This window comes from Acanthochromis polyacanthus, chromosome 4, assembly GCF_021347895.1.
Source record: "Acanthochromis polyacanthus isolate Apoly-LR-REF ecotype Palm Island chromosome 4, KAUST_Apoly_ChrSc, whole genome shotgun sequence".
Taxonomy (NCBI): domain Eukaryota; kingdom Metazoa; phylum Chordata; class Actinopteri; family Pomacentridae; genus Acanthochromis; species Acanthochromis polyacanthus.
The window spans coordinates 4109018-4129696 of record NC_067116.1 but is presented as its reverse complement, the minus strand read 5'-3'; the positions used below and the strand labels follow the sequence as shown (position 1 = coordinate 4129696).

The 20679-nt window shown below is 38.5% G+C and overlaps 1 protein-coding gene across 1 annotated transcript; it reads right to left on the bottom strand.

Moving 5' to 3' along the window:
• Window positions 1-2842: 2842 nt before the first annotated feature.
• tm2d1 (TM2 domain containing 1) lies at window positions 2843-20475 on the bottom strand. The gene is made up of 7 exons (XM_022216604.2): window positions 20312-20475; window positions 19228-19301; window positions 17573-17681; window positions 16317-16408; window positions 12665-12738; window positions 9410-9552; window positions 2843-3107 (listed from the first exon to the last, which is right to left on the bottom strand). Exons 1-6 carry the CDS (start codon window positions 20446-20448, stop codon window positions 9442-9444), a joined length of 597 nt encoding a protein of 198 aa, XP_022072296.1. The 5' UTR covers window positions 20449-20475; the 3' UTR covers window positions 2843-3107; window positions 9410-9441.
• Between the last annotated feature and the right edge of the window lie 204 nt (window positions 20476-20679).

The window sequence follows — 20679 nt, the reverse complement described above, 5'->3', positions numbered from 1 at the left end:
TAACACGAAGTCATTGTTCAGAGCAGACAAGCCTGTTTGTTTTCAGCTTTTAGAATAAAACCTAAATGATGTGTGAAAATTAAACCACACTCACACACACACACACACACACACACACACATTAAAACACACACTAACACACACTCTCTCTGTGGTGCAGCTGAGCTCTGACCGACCGACTGTGAATATTGAACTGACTTATCTGGTGACACACCAGGCCTGACTGTCCAAATTAACACACACACACACACACACACACACACACACACACAGGGATTATGGCGGACCCCACAGCTCTGGGTTTTCTTTTTTCAGCTCACACACATTCAGCTGATACTCGTGTCTCTGTGAGGACTCTCATTGATTCATGGAGGAACCTGAACTAGAACCTGGACCTGAATCTGAGCCTCAAACATCCGTATAAAGGTCTGACGCCACCAAATGTCCTCACTTCTGGTGCTAAACCTCCCAGCGGTCCTCACAGAGATGGAAAGCAGCAGAACCCTGCATGAAGCCTCCACCTTATCACCAAACTTTCCTCCTGCGCTCCGTTCCGACCGACGCAACTGTAATTTCATGCCCTCTGTGTTTCCCTGCAGCTCTGAGTGTGTGTGTGTGTGTGTGTTTTATTCGTGTGTGTGTGCATGCGTGTGTGTGTGTGTGTGTGTGCACGTTTAACCCCTGTCAGCTCTCGTTATAAACCAGGTTACTAATTATTTGAATGTTTTGTGCAGCTACAAGACAAACAGAACAAATATTTAGATCCCAAAAAAAAACTAAAAACAGTCGACCAATCAGCAGTCTCCTCCACTGAATATGTGACCAGCTGCAGTTCCTCTAATGCCTGCCAGGGGCTGCTGAGTTGCAGTAAACTAGAAAATGCTTCTTTTTCCCCTGAAAGTATAAAATCGACACAAGTTCAGCTTCTGAAATGAGTCTGAGCAGATTTTAACAATTCTATGAACGGTTTGATCCTTGAAATATTAAAACCACAACAGCAGTTTTAACAATAAGAAACAGAAATATTTTTTGCATCTTTATGAGCTAAAATGAGGTTTGGAGTTCCTCAGGGGTCGATTCAGGATCCTCTTCAGTTTTTATTCTGCTGCCTTCTAGAGGAAGTAATGTTAAATCGTGGTTCTGTAACGTTCAGAGTCTGGTTCCAACACCAACACTAGAACAAGAAAAGCCCTCAGAAAGCTCAGTCCTTCTCCAAGGCTGCTCAGTCCTTGTATGATTTCTGATGGATGAAATCTTTGTTTTAAAATGACATTGCACTGAGCACAGACGTGTGTTCTGCATGTGTATGTTACGTACGGATATCGAATCATGTCACCTAAATATGTAGCGGGTGGCGGCAAAACACCCCCACAGTTTGATCAATTGTTCCTTGGATCATTTCTGATGGATAAGTCCTGATAAGTCCTCAGAGGTGGATTTGTAGTAGGATCACAATCAGCTGATGTAGTGTTCACTGGTTGTCATGGTTACAGTGACGCTGTGCCCCTATCTGGCAATGATACAGAAATCTTTAACCAATCCATGGATAGTTTTTATTCTGCTGCATTCTCGAAGAAGTGACATTAACACATGGTTTTGTAACGTGTTCAGAGTCTGGTTTCAGCACCAACAAACACTGAAATAATATCCAGCCTTCAGACAGTGTTAAATCCACCTGGATGAATGTGAAGCAGGTCAGACTGAGACATTTCAAGTTTCTCTAACTGACTAAACTAGAATCAATCAGACAGTCGTTGTGTTTGTCTACAGATGGTTGAATGTGGATGGACAGATCAGTGTTTTAGCTGAAGTGGTCCTGATTCTGGGGCTGCACAGTCCTCTATGCATAGCCATGTGATAGACTGTTACCTGTCCAGGTGAATCTTCACCCTCAGTCAGCTGGTAGACTCCCCCCCCCTGCTACCCTAATTAGCATTAAGCGCATGGATGGTTCTGGTTTTGATTCTGGATGTCGAGATTCTTTTTTTTTTTCCTTTTTCTGCAGCTGAAAGTTTTCCAGCAGAGTTTAACAGATCTTATTCTGAACCTTTATCAGCTAAAATGTGTGGAGTTCCTCAGGGGTCGATTCTGGATCCTCTTCAGTTCTTATTCTGCTGGATTCTAGAGGAAGTGGCATTAAATAATGGTTCTGTAACGTTCAGAGTCTGTGTGTGAGAGAGACACTTCACCTTTAACCTCAGCTGTTGGTTATCACAACTCTCTCTCTCTCTCACACACACATACACACACACACACATACACACACTTTAATACACACACTAGAACACACACACACACACACACACACACACACACACATTGTAACACACTCTCCTGTATCTCCTGCTGCTGCTTCTCTTCCTCCTGAGCTGTGAATCCTGTGAAGCGTGTTTCTACACGATAATTGAATTTTGATGAAAACCACACGGCTGCTGAGGAAACACGCACGCACACGCACGTGCACAGACACACACACACAGACACAAACGCACAGTAATAATTAAACAGGAAACTCGTGTCTCAGATGAACTAAAATCCTCCACAGTTGAAGCTGAAAACGCTTTCTCTGTAAATCAGAAACAAACTGACGCTGATGTTTAACATCTTTATTTTCTCCTCCTCATTTAAAACTCACCGACTGACTCTGGATCAGTCTCTCAGATTTTTTAACCGCATAAAAAGACATACAAACTACACATAAAATCATCATACCGTCAGATTAATGGGTCATTTTTAGAAAATAATAAAAGAAACCGAACTGCCCTGACATAAACCAGTTTCAGCAGATTCAGCTTCACTTTAACAACTTCATCCTAAAATCTAAAATAACATGAGTCAGGTGTAGATCAACACAAACGAACCTTTATTTACAAAGACTTTAATGGACAAACATCATAACTTAGAGATAGAAACAAGGAGTGAAGCAGCGTGGACGTTTCTGAACTGGAGGATAATAAATGCAGGAATGTTTTTTAGTTATCAGGATGAAAACACAAATGTTCCTCACAGATATAAATTAAATACTTTTACAAGCACACAGAGGTTTAAACTAGACATCAGGAGCTGATCAGCCGTCTTCTCGGTATTTACAGGACTGATGGAGGAACCTGCAGAAACACACAAAACATCAGTTAGCAATAATTAATTATTATTGTGGTGGTTTTGTCTCTGTGGTTGTTTTGTTTCTGTTTGTGGTTGTTTTGTTTCTGTTTGTGGTTTTGTTTTCTTTGGAGTCATAATTGATGATAGAATTACGTGGAAACAACATGTAAAATATATCTTGATTAAAATATCGAGAAGTATTTCAATTATGGCCAAAGCGAAGCATTTTTTAAATAGCAAATCCCTTCATTTACTATTTTGTTCTCCGATTTCTCCTTATTTAAATTATGGTGTTATAATGTGGGAAAGCACATATATGAGTACATTAAAACCATCACTCATACTACAGAAAAGAGCTGTTCGTTTAATCCAAAAGGCCCACTTTCTGGAACACACAAAGCCATTATTCCTAAAATCCAAACTTCTAAAAATGTGTGACATTGTGGAATTTCAGCTGGCTCAATTTTTATTCCTCGCTAGAAAAAACTATTACCAACAATTTACATAATAAATTTCAAGATTGAACATGTTGCCAGAGACTACGCAAGGAATTAAATTTTATCATTCCAAAATATAGGACGACGAGGAAAGGCTTTAGTGTCACAGTCAAGAGGTCGAGACTGTGGAATAATTTGGATACGGAACTGAAGCAAAGCCTCAATATCGTCCAGTTCAAACAGAGGTATAAACAAAAAGTTTTTGGAAAGTATAAAGAACATATAAATCAGTAGGAGTATCTGGCCAAATGATTTAATATTTATTTAAGGAAAGTATAAAGAAAGAAATCTGTAGGAGTAATTGGCCCAATGATTGAATACTTATTTAATGATGTGTGTGGTGTGTTGGATAGCTGTATATTATTGCCATTCAATTTTTGGTTATATAGAAATAAATTGGTAATAAAGTAACCTTGTTCGGGGTGGGATTAAATAAGTTCTGTCTTCTTCCCACTCCCTTTCGAACATGTATGATTTGTAAATTTATGTGATGTCTTGTTTTAGCTGCAGTTTTATTTTGTATAAGCTGCATTAGCTGTCTGTTAAGTTCATGTTCGAAATAAATACATTTCATTTCATTTCCAAACTTCGTCTTACTCTCTCCCCTTCCGACACAGAAAAGCTGGTTCATGCCTTTGTCTCCACCAGGCTGGACCATTGCAATGCCCTCCTCGTCGGGGTCCCATCAAAAGGCCTCCAAAAGCTTCAACATGTGCAAAACACCAATACCAGGATCCTGACGAGGACGCTCAAACACGCTCACATTACACCTGTTCTCCATAACCTTCACTGGCTTCCAATCTCAAAACGCATCCAATACAAAGTCTGTCTGCTTGCCTATCAGTGCATCCATGGACATGCCCCGGACTACTGTTCAGAACTCTTAATCCTCCGCTCCGTCTCCAGACAACTCCGGTCCACCAATACCAACCTTCTGTTCACTCCTAAATCCAACCTGAGAACAATGGGCGACAGAGCATTCAGGACAGCTGCTCCTAAACTGTGGCATGCATTACCACCACCCCTGAGGCCCCACAGTCCCTGGAGTCATTCAAGAAAGGGCGAAAGACGTTCTAAGTTTTAACGAATTTCTGATATGTTTGTTTCAATGTTTTTGTAGCACTTTGAGATTTTATATGTAAAGTGCATTATAAATTAAAGGTATTATTATTATTATTCTTTGTGGTTGTTTTGTTTCTCTTTGTGGTTGTTTTGTTTTTGTTTGTGGTTGTTTTGTTTCTCTTTGCGGTTGTTTTGTTTCTCTTGCGGTTGTTTTGTTTCTCTTTGCGGTTGTTTTGTTTCTATTTGTGGTTGTTTTGTTTTTGTTTGCGGTTGTTTTTGTTTCCGTTTGTGGTTGTTTTGATTCTCTTTGTGGTTGTTTTGTTTCTGTTTGCGGTTGTTTTGTTTCTATTTGTGGTTGTTTTGTTCCTATTTGCGGTTGTTTTGTTTATATTTGCGGTTGTTTTTTTCTTTGCGGGTGTTTTGTTTCTATTTGTGGTTGTTTTGTTTTTGTTTGCGGTTGTTTTTGTTTCCGTTTGTGGTTGTTTTGTTTCTCTTTGCGGTTGTTTTGTTTCTATTTGTGGTTGTTTTGTTTTTGTTTGTGGTTGTTTTGTTTCTCTTTGCAGTTGTTTTGTTTCTCTTTGTGGTTGTTTTGTTTTCTCTTTGTGGTTGTTTTGTTTCTATTTGCGGTTGTTTTGTTTCTCTTTGCGGTTGTTTTGTTTTCTCGTTGTGGTTGTTTTGTTTTAGTTTGCGGTTGTTTTGTTTCCGTTTGTGGTTGTTTTGTTTCTATTTGTGGTTGTTTTGTTTCTATTTGTGGTTGTTTTGTTTCTCTTTGTGGTTGTTTTGTTTCTCTTTGTGGTTGTTTTTTGTTTGCAGTTCTGTTTCTTTTTGCGGTTGTTTTGTTTATGTTTGCGGTTGTTTTGTTTCTATTTGTGGTTGTTTTGCTTCCATTTGTGGTTGTTTTGTTCCTATTTGCGGTTGTTTTGTTTCTCTTTGTGATTGTTTTGTTCCTATTTGCGGTTGTCTTGTTTCTATTTGCGGTTGTTTTTTTTTCTTTGCAGGTGTTTTGCTTCTATTTGTGGTTGTTTTATGTTTCTTTGCGGTTGTTTTGTTTTTGTTTGCGGTTGTTTTGTTTCTGTTTGCGGTTGTTTTGTTCCTATTCGCGGTTGTTTTGTTTCTATTTGCGGTTGTTTTGTTCTTGTTTGCGGTTGTTTTGTTTCTATTTGTGGTTGTTTTGTTTTCTCTTTGTGGTTGTTTCTTTTGTTTGCAGTTGTTCTGTTTCTCTTTGCGGTTGTTTTGTTTTTGTTTGCGGTTGTTTTGTTTCTCTTTTCGGTTTTTTGTTTTTCTTTGTGGTTGTTTTGTTTCTATTTGTGGTTGTTTTGTTTTCTCTTTGTGGTTGTTTTTTGTTTGCAGTTGTTCTGTTTCTCTTTGTGGTTGTTTTGTTTTTGTTTGCGGTTGTTTTGTTTCTCTTTCGGTTGTTTTGTTTCTCTTTGTGGTTGTTTTGTTTTCTCTTTGTGGTTGTTTTGTTTTTGTTTGCAGTTGTTTTTGTTTCCGTTTGTGGTTGTTTTGTTTCTCTTTGCGGTTGTTTTGTTTCACTTTTAGGTTGTTTTATTTCTATTTGTGGTTGTTTTGTTTTCTCTTTGTGGTTGTTTTTTGTTTGCAGTTGTTCTGTTTCTCTTTGTGGTTGTTTTGTTTCCATTTGCGGATGTTTTGTTTCCATTTGCGGATGTTTTGTTTCCATTTGCGGTTGCTTTGTTTCTCTTTGTGGTTGTTTCGTTTCTCTTTGCGGTTGTTTTGTTTCTCTCTCTGGTTGTTTTGTTCCTGTTCTCGGTTGTTTTGTTCTTGTTTGTGGTTGTTTTGTTTCTCTTTGTGGTTGTTTTGTTTCTCTTGGTGGTTGTTTTGTTTCTCTTGGTGGTTGTTTTGTTTCTCTTGGTGGTTGTTTTGTTTCTATTTGTGGTTGTTTTGTTTCTCTTTGTGGTTGTTTTGTTCCTGTTTACAGTTGTTTTGTTCCTGTTTGCGGTTGTTTTGTTCCCGTTTGTGGTTGTTTTGTTTCTCTTTGTGGTTGTTTTGTTCCTGTTTGCGGTTGTTTTGTTCTTGTTTGCGGTTGTTTTGTTTCTCTTTGCGGTTGTTTTGTTTCTCTTTGTGGTTGTTTTGTTCCTGTTTGCGGTTGTTTTGTTCTTGTTTGCGGTTGTTTTGTTTCTCTTTGCGGTTGTTTTGTTTCTCTTTGTGGTTGTTTTGTTCCTGTTTGCGGTTGTTTTGTTCTTGTTTGTGGTTGTTTTGTTTCTCTTTGTGGTTGTTTTGTTTCTCTTTGTGGTTGTTTTGTTCCTGTTTGTGGTTGTTTTGTTTCTCTTTGTGGTTGTTTTGTTCCTGTTTACAGTTGTTTTGTTCCTGTTTGCGGTTGTTTTGTTCTTGTTTGTGGTTGTTTTGTTTCTCTTTGCGGTTATTTTGTTCCTGTTTGTGGTTGTTTTGTTTCTCTTTGCGGTTGTTTTGTTTCTCTTTGCGGTTGTTTTGTTCCCGTTTGTGGTTGTTTTGTTTCTCTTTGTGGTTGTTTTGTTCCTGTTTGCGGTTGTTTTGTTCTTGTTTGCGGTTGTTTTGTTTCTCTTGGCGGTTGTTTTGTTCCTGTTTGTGGTTGTTTTGTTTCTCTTTGTGGTTGTTTTGTTTCTCTTGGCGGTTGTTTTGTTCCTGTTTGCGGTTGTTTCTATTTGCGGTTGTTTTGTTTCTCTTTGCGGTTGTTTTGTTTCTCTTTGTGGTTGTTTTGTTTCTCTTGGCGGTTGTTTTGTTCCTGTTTGCGGTTGTTTTGTTCTTGTTTGTAGTTGTTTTGTTTCTCTTTGTGGTTGTTTTGTTTCTCTTGGCGGTTGTTTTGTTCCTGTTTGCGGTTGTTTCTATTTGCGGTTGTTTTGTTTCTCTTTGCTGTTCTTTTGTTTCTCTTTGTGGTTGTTAATTTATCAGAACTGAACTCTGATCTCCTGCCTGATGAATCCTAAAGGTTAAAGTCTGTTTATTCAGTTTTATTCAATGAGTCAAACTGAAGCTCCAGATAAAAACTAAAGTGAACTGAACCTTTATCGGTTGGATTTCAGCTCCTTTATTCCCTCAGAAACCTGCTGCAAGGTGACTTTATCTGATATTTAACTAGTGCGTCCTCAGAGACCCGAGTGTCTCAGGGAATCCGTTTCAGGACATATTTTCATTTATTTAAGACACATTTTAGAAGTAAGACAGATCAGAGGGGAGAAACCAGAGCAGCAGTTATATTTTAACGTCTCCTCTCTTAGTTTCTGTCCTTTCTGTCTCAATCAGGGCCGATCGATGAGGGGAAATATCTGATTTTTTATTACATTTAGCGTATTTAAATCCTCCTTAAACCAGTTGAACCTCTGGGTCAGACTCACTGCTGAACATACAGTCACTCTGCAGATGCTACGGTTTATAACTTATATCTATAATCAATAAACTGTTCGTTCCTGGTCCTGAACTGAAGACGAACTCACCGTTTCATCATCTGTATCATTTTGATCTTTATTTTGGTATATTTAGGCTGGTTTTTATATCTTTTTTTATATCTTCTTCATCTTTATCTCCTGCTTCTGTCTGCTGAGCTGCTCTCACGTTTGAGTCGACAGATCAATAAAGTTGATCTTCATCTTTTACATCATCCATCGTGATCAATAACAGCAGAATGTCAGCGCGACCCGACACCAACATGAAGCATAACTCCATGACGTCATTTATTAGCTATATTTATATGATGCCATAAATGTAGTTTTAGAATATATACAGAACATTGAGCTGGATTTAATAGTTTTGTGTCTTTCTGTGGTTGTTTTGTGGCTCTGTTGTTTTGTGTCTCTCTGTGGTTGTTTTGTGTCTCTTTGTGTTTGTTTTGTGTATCTTTGTGTGGTTGTATTGTGTATCTTTGTGGTTGTGTTGTGTCTCTGTGGTTGTTTTGTCTCTCTTTGTGGTTGTATTGTGTCTCTTTGTGTTTGTTTTATGTCTCTCTGTGGTTGTTTTGTGTCTCTCTGTGGTTGTTTTGTGTCTCTCTGTGGTTGTTTTGTGTCTCTTTGTGGTTGTTTTGTGTCTCTGTGGTTGTTTTGTTCCTCTTTGTGGTTGTTTTGTGTCTCTGTGGTTGTTTTGTGTCTCTGTGGTTGTTTTGTTCCTCTTTGTGGTTGTATTGTGTCTCTGTGGTTGTATTGTGTCTCTTTGTGGTTGTACTGTGTCTCTTTGTGGATGTATTGTTTCTCTGTGTGGATGTATTGTTTCTCTTTGTGGTTGTATTGTGTCTCTTTGTGGTTGTATTGTTTCTCTTTGTGGTTGTTTTGTGTCTCTTTGTGGTTGTATTGTTTCTCTTTGTGGTTGTATTGTGTCTCTGTGGTTGTATTGTTTCTCTTTGTGGTTGTTTTGTGTCTCTTTGTAGTTGTATTGTTTCTCTTTGTGGTTGTATTGTGTCTCTGTGGTTGTATTGTGTCTCTTTGTGGTTGTATTGTTTCTCTTTGTCGTTGTATTGTGTCTCTTTGTGGTTGTATTGTTTCTCTTTGTGGTTGTTTTGTGTCTCTTTGTAGTTGTATTGTTTCTCTTTGTGGTTGTATTGTGTCTCTGTGGTTGTATTGTGTCTCTTTGTGGTTGTATTGTGTCTCTTTGTGGTTGTTTTGTGTCTATTTGTGGTCACCGCTTGTCTATATCAAATAATCTGGTTGTTTTGTAGTTTTCTCGCTACTCTGAAGTCTCGTTTTTGGGAATCAGAAGAAATCCACATTTAAATGAGTTTAGAATATTTAGCAACAACTTTTTCTGCGCTTGTTGTCAGAACTCACAGTGCAGTGGGTGCAGGTGTGTCCAGGTGTGTTCACAGGGACAGGTGAGGCTTCCTGTAGGTCTGGTTGGTGATGGACAGACGGGTCAGTCGGGCTCCGTAATAATCCACAATGTAGTTCGATCCGTCTGCTGGACCCACAATCTGCAACACAAACACAACACAAAGAGTCAACAGCTGTGTAACTCTGAGAGGTTTATGGATCATTTCAATCTGAAGTCCTGCAGTTCTGAGGAACTAGAACATCATGGAGGAGGAGAGAGAACGATGGAGATGTCTTCTGTCAGTAGGACTCAGAACAATGGAAATGAGAGAACAGAAAGATCTCCTCATCCTCTAGATGTTTTTCTATCTCCAGACTTTTTCTCTCATCTCCTCATGGAACCACCCATCATGATGATGCATTCAAGGACCGTCTGAAATTTAAGTCTTCTTTTTGTCATTTTGTGTCTCATTTCTGTCGTTTTGTGTCTTCTTGTTGTTTTTGGTCTTGTTTTTGTCGTTTTGTGTCTCGTTCTTGTAATTTTCTGTTTTGTTTTTGTTGTTTTATGTCTCATTTTTGTCATTTTGCTTCTCATTTGTGTCATTTTCTGTCTTACATCTGTCAATTTTCTGTCTTGTTTTGTCATTTTGTCTTGTTTTTGTCATGTGTCTCATTTTTGTCATTTTCTGTTTCGTTTCTGTCGTCTTGTCATTTTCTTCTCGTTTTGTATCTTGTTATTTTGTCTTGTTTTTGTCACCTTGTTTTGGTCGCCTTGTGTCTTAATTTGTTATTTTCTGTCTCATTTTTGTCATTTTCTGTCTTGTTTTTTTTGTCATTTTCTGTCTCATTTTTGTCTTTTCTGTGTCATTTTTGTCATTTTGTGCCTTGCCTTGTGACATAGAGCAGGAGAGGTGTCTGTAAATGGACACTGTAAAGGAATAACAATAAAAACGTCAGGACCTTCAGCTGAACTGCAGGCGGTGTTTACAGAGAAACAGAAATTAAATAAAAGCGTCTGAAATCAGACATCTGTAGATTTCTATCTGTCATTCCCTACAGGTCTGAGGACTGGAGCATCTCTGAGGACGTCTCAGAGGGTTAATGATAGCATTAAGTTGAGGTAGAACTCTCTGATCCGTCAAACCCGTCCAGGTTTAAACGGACCATTAGTGCGCCCATCCATCCGTCCTTCCTCCCGTCAGCCTCCAGTGATGGATCTCCAGCCTCTATTATCTAAAGCGCCTCAGCAGGACGGAGCGATTCGTCCCCTCACCTCCGGCTTCCCTCCTCCATCCGTCTGCCGAGTCCATTAAAAACTTCATCCCTCAGCTGGACCATGTAAATACTAAGCAGGAAGCCGTTTATTCTGCAGCTAAAACACGAAGACAGGAGGTTCCTGAGAGCAGCGACTCTTTACAACAACAAACCGGGAGTCGATTATTAACCACGCCTGATGTACGTCGGCAGGGTTATTGCATTCGGTGCGGTATCTGGCTGGGTAAGTATGTATGTGGGTATGTATGTGTGTGTGTGTGTATGTATGTATGTATGTCCGGTCCGATATCTCTGCAAGTGCTGAAGTCAGGATGATCAAACTTGGCACTGAAGATCAGTCTAAGGTCCCCTGCTCAGTTGTGAGTTACAGGTCAGCAGATCAAGTAGGGAGGGAGATATGTAGGATGATCAAAATTGATACAGAGTCACATGCAAGTACACGGACAGTCAATAGAAACTTTGAGACCATATTTTTCAACATAATTTTTATTTTGAAGCCCCAAACTGGATTTTCTTCATATGAATCATTTGTTTAGCATATTGGCATACAGAAACAAAAATCTAAAGTTTCACGAATGATTTCAAAATAAAGAATTTCACAAAAGAAAACGGCACCTGCCAAACACAAAGTCACAACAGTCAATACCGAGTATGGCCTCCATGTGCTTGGATGCAGGCAGCAATCCGTCGGCGCATGCTTTGGACCAGGCTTCTGATTGTGGGTTGGGAACAGCCCATACGCCTGGATACATCACTGTAGCTCAAAGCGGCCTCCACCATACCCAGTGCCCGGAGACGTTGTTCATGTGATAGACGCGGCATGATGCTGTTCACTGGACTAACAATGGTGGCCTTTTTTGGGCCTTTATATAGGCCTTGAAAACCCATTCTCACATTGTGCAGATACTCACTGAGTACTGCTTGGTGTGTATTTGGTTCACTTTTGCAAAGTGACCAACCCATGTGCAATGAATCATGACAAAATGACAACTCATCATTATCTCAACTACCAGGGCACTAGATCATCAGTAAATCCACAATGAATCATTACAACCCCCCTACAAGTAGAATTCTGTGTACATTTCTACCTCAAAGTTTCTATTGACTGTCAGTATATTTCATGCCATCTACTGAAACTCGCCAGTAGATGGCGTGGTTCTGCCACCCACTGAGGGCTTGTCTAGTTTTCATTACTACCTCCGCCAAGGAGGTTATGCGATCGGGTCCGTTTATTTATTTGTCTGTCTGTGTGCGTGTCTGTGGACAGGATTTCTCGGAAACTACTTGTCGGATCTTCATGAAATTTTCACCAGAGGTGGATCTTGGCCCAGGGAAGACTTCATTCAAATTTTGTGTTGATCCGGTTAAGGATCTGGATTCTGGATCCGGATTTAGATTTTCCAACTTCGTATTATCTTCCCTTGGCGGAGGTCAGAAATCTCGGATTGCTCTTGTTGATTCATTTGATGGAAAATTTAACATCTGATCCATTAAACTAAACAGAATGGTGAATAATATCCTTCAGAAAAAGGTCCCATTTAGGTTTAAACCCCCAAATATTGAGTTTATGTTGATGGAAGATGGTGAAGGAGCTCAAATATTTAAAAAGTGACAGATTTATAATCTAATCAATAATCAATAATATTGATGCTGATCTTGATGGCTCCATTGACTGACTGTAGAAAGTGTTTCCTACTTTTGTTGTTTTAAAGGTCAGACCTCAAACAGACCACTACCAGACCTCTACCAGACCAGTATCAGACCTCTTCCAGACCTTTACCAGACCAGTACAAGACCTGTACCAGACCTCTACCAGACTTCTGCCAGACCAGTACAAGACCTGTACCAGACCTTTACCAGACTTCTGCCAGACCAGTACAAGACCTGTACCAGACCTCTACCAGACTTCTGCCAGACCAGTACAAGACCTGTACCAGACCAGTACCAGATCAGTACCAGACCTTAACCAGACCAATACCAAATGTCTCAGAGACTCACCTGCATGGCGATCAGTATGAAGTCGATCAGCGTCCCAATTCCACAGAAACCAACGGTGCAGAACTTCAGCAGTCCTGAGAGGAAACGGGACAGTCGATGTAAAACAGAGAACATTTAGAGCAGGAACAAGATTCTACCATCAAACAGATCAGAGATTTATAATCAATAATCAAACAGATGGAACACTTAGAATCAATAAACATTTATAATCAATCATCAAACAGATCAAACATTTATAATCAATAATCACACAGGACTCATTTTATGATTGAATGAGTTCCTCATTTCCAGCAAACGTCCGAGTTTAAAAGTGACTTTAAGCAGTAAATATCTGCAGTTGGTCGAATGAAACGCCTCAAGTTTTCTCCTCAGCTGAAGGATTAAATCCTTTAAAAGCTTTCCTCAGATACAGACAAACATTAAGACGTTCAGTTTAGAGCTGTTTTGGACATTTTTGAACAATTCAGGACAGGATTTGAGTCATTTTAGACAGGATTTTGGTATTATGGACAAGCTCCCAGCCACAGTGGACAACTTATGAGTCCGTTTAGATAATCAATTATTACTGAGGAGGTTTGACCCATGTTGGGCATTTTTTTTGGTTGTTTTAGCCACATTTGTAGCAGTTTTGGACACATCTTTGGTTATTTTGGCCAGATTCTGGGTCATTCTGAACAATTCTGAACTTGTTCTGGACATTTTGCAGCTCACTTATTATCACCTTTATCACACATGGAAGCAAAGCAGTGGATGAACGCTGGTCACTGAATGTAGATCCAATATTTATCTTACAGTCTGATAAATGTCTGTTCCAGGATGAAAACAACATGATCTGAATAAAAATCTGTTTTTATTTGTAAAGCGGCTGAACGTACAGTTTAGTCCCTGAATCTCTGAAACAGACACATTAATATATAATATATGGATTTATAATGTTAATATATGTGTTTCTGCATCATGTTAAACTACCACAGTGTCACAGTGTGAACAAAGATTAATTTTAGTCAGAAAGATTAAAAAAACAGATTAGTCAGTGAATCCATCAGATGATGTTTGTGAGGGTGAGCTGGAACAGCAGCTTCTCTGAAACGCTGATGAAAACGTTCAACTGCTTCTACATTCAGTGTTTTCAGCCTGAATTCATTAGTTTTTGTTTGTGTGAACGACACACACCAACAACACAACAACACAATAAAAACACAATAACAGAGAATAACAGTTATGATTTACACAACAAGGAGCAGTTTTTATCCTTTAATGAGACACCTGCAGCTGGACAAAGAGGACGAGAGAGAGAGAGAGTGTGTGTGTGTGTGTGTGTGTGTGTGTGTGTGTACATGTTTATCTATACCGGTGGGGACTTGTCTTACGGTGGGGACCTCATTTTGGTCCCCACAAGTTTAAACAGTGTTTTCTTGGCCATGTTGTTGTTACTGAAAAAAGTGAAAGTGCAAAAACGTTTCTTTAGGGTTAGACATTGTTTTGGTCTGGGTTAAGGTTTGGTTAAGGTTAAGGTTTAGATATGAATGGGAGTCAATGGTAAGTCCCCACCGGTATAGATAAACAAACGTGTGTGTGTGTGTGTGTGTGTGTTGTCCTGCTTTGGCTCAGGTCGGTCTGAGTGGAGCCAAGTCAGATTTATTGTAAAAACTGATTTTTGCAGAACAAACCGATGGATGAAACGACACCAACATTTAGACTCAGATGAACCAGTTTCAGGTCTGAAAGGTTCATTCTGGTTCATTTCTGGCTGCCGGGTTCCACATTAGTGTGTCTGTATTCTGGAAGGTTTCAAATAAACAAAGACTAAACTGTGTTTATCAAGCTCCATCCCAGAATTATCCATTTACTGGTGAAAGAAAACACAGAAATGAGTCATATTCGGCCAAAAGTGAGTTAGAGGTCGTTCAGAATTACTCAGATTTGGTCAATGACGACAAAATGTGTCTAAAACAACTTAAAATGTGTCTAAAAACTGAAATTTGTCCATAATAATGAGTCAGTGTTGTCCAAAATGAACAGAAATGACTCAAAACTTGTCCAAAATAATAAAAAGCTGTCTAAAATAATGAAAAACTGGTCTAAAAATGACTACAATGACAAAAATTTGTCTCACATCGTTTCTAAAATTGATAGAATTAAAAAACAAATGACATAAACTGGCCCAAAATTACTTGAAACTTGTCCAACAAGCCAAAAACTGTTTCAAAATGTTTTAATTACGTTCTACAATGTGTAAAGAATAGTAAAAAGAACCTTAGTATTTGTCTAAAATGCCAGAAATGTGTCTAAACCGATTCAAAATTTGATAAAAAATTAACAGAAATTGTCCAAAATTAGGGCTGCACAGTAGGGTAGTGGTTAGCACTTTGGCCTTGCAGCCAGAAGATCCCGGTTCAAATCCCGGCCTGGGATCTTTCTGCATGGAGTTTGCATGTTCTCCCTGTGCATGCGTGGGTTTTCTCCGGGTACTCCGGCTTCCTCCCACAGTCCAAAAACATGCTGAGGTTAATTGGTTACTCTAAATTGTCCGTAGGTGTGAATGTGAGTGTGATTGTGTGTCTGTATATGTAGCCCTGTGACAGACTGGTGACCTGTCCAGGGTGTCCCCTGACTTCACCGAGTCAGCTGGGATAGACTCCAGCACCCCCCATGACCCTAGTGAGGATAAAGCGGTGGATAGAGGATGGATGGATGGATGGAAGGATGGATGGATGGATGAATGGATGGATGGATGGATGGATGGATGGATGTCCAAAATTACAAAAAAATTACCCACAGTGACTCAAAATTTGTCTTAAGATGTGTCTAAAACCAGAACTAGTCCATAATAAGTCTGTCGTCCAAAATGACTCAGATGGTCTAAAATGATTTGAAACTGATCCAAAGCAACCTAAAATTGTCTAACAAGATGAAAAACTGGTTCAAAACGTCTAGAATGACAGAAACGTGTCAAAATTGACTCAAAATTTGGTTAAAATTACTAGAAATGATCCAAAATAACAAAAAATTACCCACAATGACTTAAAATTTGTCCAAAAAAACGAAATGTGTCTAAAATAACTGAATAATTGTGTAAATGAGTGAAACTTTCCACCAAACAAAGACTCCAGGATGTAAACAGAGCGGGGGATGGATACGGTAGTGATCAGGTCAGACAGAATATAGATCTCTGTTCCACGATTTCTGTGTCTTTGAGTCAGACTGAAAACCAACGAGGGTTCATGGAAAGACCAGGTTTTTAAAAAGCTTTAGTGTTTCTGACTGTCTGCTGACTTACAGGTGTCTCTCTCACCTGTCCTCCACCTGTCCTCTCTCTCACCTGTCCTCTCTCTCACCTGTCCTCCTCCTGTCCTCTCTCACCTGTCCTCTCTCTCACCTGTCCTCTCTCTCACCTGTCCTCTCTCTCACCTGTCCTCTCTCTCACCTGTCCTCCTCCTGTCCTCTCTCACCTGTCCTCTCTCTCACCTGTCCTCCACCTGTCCTCTCTCACCTGTCCTCCACCTGTCCTCTCTCTCACCTGTCCTCCACCTGTCCTCTCTCTCACCTGTCCTCCACCTGTCCTCCTCCTGTCCTCTCTCACCTGTCCTCCTCCTGTCCTCTCTCTCACCTGTCCAGGTAAAGCAGACAAATGTAGATAAAGTCTTCCTACCCAGAGCAGGATATCCCAGGTAGAAGCGATCGGCTCCCAGCCAGCCCAGGAACAGAGACAACGCCACGGCAACCTTATAGGAGTAACCGCTCCTGGAGGAAACACAACGTTACTGCTGTAGTCTGCACAACACAACAACAACACAACACAACAACACAATACAACACACTGGACACACAGCTCCATTCTGATTCCAGAGAGGATTTACTCTTTATTACGTCCAGCTAAAGAATAAATTATTCACCTCCTATCAAATTTTAGGGTATTATTCTTTACTCATTTAAAAAAGTTTTTAAAACATTTTGAACCCGTTTTCAACACTTTGGACAATTTGTGAGTCATTTTTTTTACCTCTTTTTTGGCTCGTTGGACAAGTTTCAAGTCATTTTGGACCATTTTATGTCATTTATTTATAATTTCTAGTCATTTTAGAGGCCATTTGATGCATTTTTCAGTCATTTTTTAAAAAGTTTTTCATCCTTTTAGACAACTTCTTGTTACTTTGGACCAGTTTCAAGCCATTTTGCACCATTTATGGGTCATTTTTAAACACATTTAGGTTATTTTGTGACACTGAATCATTCTTGGTAATTTTTGTAATTTTGGACAATTTCCAGTCATTTTTGCCCAATTTTGAGTAAGTCTGGAAATGTTTCTCTACGTTATTTTTTTAGTATTCTTTAGTGAGTTTAGAAAGTTTTTAGAACATTTTGAACCAGTTTTTGGCTCGTTGGACAAGTTTCAAGTCATTTTGGACCATTTCATGTCATTTATTGTAATTTCTAGTCATTTTAGGGACAATTTGAGAAACGTTTCTCTCATTTCAGTCATTATGAACCTGTTTTTCATCAGCTTCTTGTTACTTTGGACAAGTTTTGAGCCATTTCGGAACATTTCTGAGTCATTTTGGACGACACAGACTCATTATTATGGACATTATTTTGCCCTTGGGAGCTTTTGGTTTCTGTTAAATAATTTAGTTTCTGTGTGCAAACCAAAATAAAACAAGCATGTTTGGAAAAGCTGTGATAAAAACTCCTTCATCTGTTTAATAGAACCGAGAAATTAAAAGAAAAAAAATTCATAGGAGGGGCTGATAATTTAGTCTTCAGCTGTAAAACACGAAAAAACTGAAGAACAGAAACCTGCAGCCGACAGTGTGTGTGTGTGTGTGTGTGTGTGTGTGTGTGTGTGTGTGTGTGTGTGTGTGTGTGTGTGTGTGTGTGTGTGTGTGTGTGTGTGTGTGTTGTACTCACACGTTCCTGCAGGGGATGGTTTTGTTGAATCCGACCTCGTCCCCGCTGAACCTGAACTCCGTCCCGTTGGAGAGCCGACAGCTGATGTTCGGAGCTGGGAGGCACTCCACTGAAACACACAACCACACACACACACAGACACACACACACACGTTTCTATATGGGATAAAACACTGCAGCTGGCTTGCAAACACACCAACATTTTTCCTCTTCATGCTGTTCTGTGTTTCTAAACTAAATCTGATCGATCAGTTATCAAACAATAAATTATCCTTCAGCTGTTCTGATAACTGATCAATAAGTTTGAGTCATTTTAAAATAACATCTGAATTCTGTGATTTCAGCTTCTTCAATCTGAATATTTCTGCTTTCTTTCCTCCTCTGACAGTAAAACAAAGATCTTTGGGCAAACACAGAATGACTGACAAATGATTTAAAAAGACTAAAATGTGTCCAAAACAACTAAAAATTAGAACATTGTGACTCATAATTGATTTAAAGTGACTCAATAATTGTCTAAAAGGACAAAAAACATGGTTTTAAACGAGCTCAAATGGTTCAGAATGATTTAAAATGGGCTCAAAATGATGCAAAGTTACGTTCAAAGTGACTGAAGAACAGTTCAGAATGATTTAAAAAATGCTTAAAATGATCAAACTAAATCAAAAAAGTCTCCAAAATATCTCTCAATAAGAGTAACAATGACACAAATGGATCAAGATGTTTTTATAACTTTCTAAAGTGAGTAAAGAATAGTAAAAGATAACTTAATATTTGTCTAAAATAACAGAAATGTGTCCAAACTGACTCAATATTTGATAATAATTACTAAAAATTGTCCAAAATTACAAAAAATGACCCGCAATGACTCAAAATTAGACCAAAATAACTTAAAACATGTCTTAAAATGTGTCCAAAAACTTATATTTGTTCATAATAATGAGTCTGTGTTGCTCAAAATGACTGAATAAATGGTCTGAAATGGCTCAAAACATGTCCAAAGTAACAAAAAGTTGATGAAAAACAGGTTCATAATGACTAAAATGAGAGAAACGTGTCTCAAATTGACTCTAAAATGACTAGAAAATACAGATAATTGACATAAAATGGTCCAAAATGACTTGAAACTTGTCCAACGAGCCAAAAAAGAGGTCAAAAATGACTCACAAATTGTACAAAAAGTTGAAAACTGGCTCAAAAAGTTTTAAAAATTGTGTAAAATGAGTAAAGAATACTAAAAAAATAACTTAGTAAATGTCTAAAATAACAGAAATGTGTCCAAACTGACTCAATATTTGGTAAAAATGACTAGAAATTGTCTAAAATGACCCCAAAACATCGCCCACAACGACTCAAACGTTGTCTTCTAATATGTCTAAAACCTAAACTTAAACTTGTCCAATTAGTTTGCAAAGAAAAATAACAAAAGCTCCACCAGTTTTAACGATGGAATACTTTAACCTCTGAGTACATTTTATTGAGTACTTTGGTTTGAGATTAGCACTATTTTTTCTTGCACTAGAGTACTCCAGGTGTAGCACTAGTACTGCAGTATTTGCAGGTGTAGCACTAGTACTGCAGTATTTGCAGGTGTAGCACTAGTACTGCAGTATTTCCTGGTGTTTCTACTATCACAGCACTTGGTCCAGACTCACCCCAGGCCGTGGTGTCTCTGCAGTTCTCTGGTTCCTGAGTTGCTTCATCGATCTTTGGATCTTTACAGAAATACGTGAAGCAAGTGAAGGAACAAAAGTGAAGGAGTCGGTTTGATCAGAAATACTTTAGAGACGCTGAAATAAGTTTAACAGAGCAGCAGAACGACGTCACGTATGTTCAGAAACCCCAAAATACTCCTGGACACCTGTTAGAACTTTAATAACTCCTCCTAGCATCCAGATTTATTCATCAAAATAACAAAAACAAAACAAAATATTACAAAAAATTGACCCAAAATGACAAAAATGAGACAAAGGACAAAACAGAAAATTTGACAAAAAATGGACAAAAACAACACAAAAATGACAAATTATGAAACAAAACGACAAAGAAACAGACAAAAACAACAAAATATTACAAAAATGTGACACAAAAACACAAAAAACAAAGAACAATCTAGTTTTTTACTTTACGATCAAAACAACTTGTCATGGTCTAGAAATTATTTTAAATTCTAAAATTAAAATACCTTCATGGATAAATAAAGTTGTATTAAACTGAAATAAAGTTTATAAATATTTCATCTAAAGCGGAACTACCAGCAGCTTCCAGCCTCTCACATGAAAATGACAGAAAACTGATTTTAAATCGCTGCTGTTTATTACCGTCTCATGTTTATGGACTAATAACTGGTTAATTCTTAACATCATCAGTCCAGCTCATATTAACACTGCTGTCTTATTTCTCCTGTTTAAAACAGAAAATCAGTTTTTATGTTAAAAACGTTCAGATTCATTGAACTCAAAGTCTGGCATCAAATCAAAACATCACAGAATCCTCATTTAAACACTGATTTATATCCCAACAACAGTCAGTCGGTTTATTCAGCTTCCAACATTAACAGCAGCTCCTAATGTCACAGTAAAACCCAGCAGATTATAAATTATCTCCAATATTTTTACATGAATTAAACTGATACTAACGCTCCGCTAAGCTAACGTTAGCATCAGTTAGCCGCATCCTTCGTGTCTTTAAACTCCTCTAAATCTGACTTCCGGCGGTTAAATCTGAATCAAAGGATATTGTCCGAGTCTCAGGTGTTCGCACTTGTCCACGTCATCAGCCAGAACCACCTGCAGGTGAGAATAAACGCAGTAAAGCAGCAGAAAAGTGAACAATCCGGAGCGTAAACAGAGCAGCCGTCTCCGGGAGGCCGCCATGTCTGGGCTGTCACGTGATGTGATGATGCCTTCAGGGCCGCTCTGGACTATGGAAAATCAGAGAACTCCAGAGAACAATCAACAAAAGGGAAATCTCATTTTATCTGATTGTGTTATTCACTTTAATGTATTCCATTATATTTATTTACAAGCATTCATTATTTTTTTTATCAGTTTTGATTAATTATTGGAATGTTTATGTCATTATGATGTTTTTTTTACTTTTTCTGG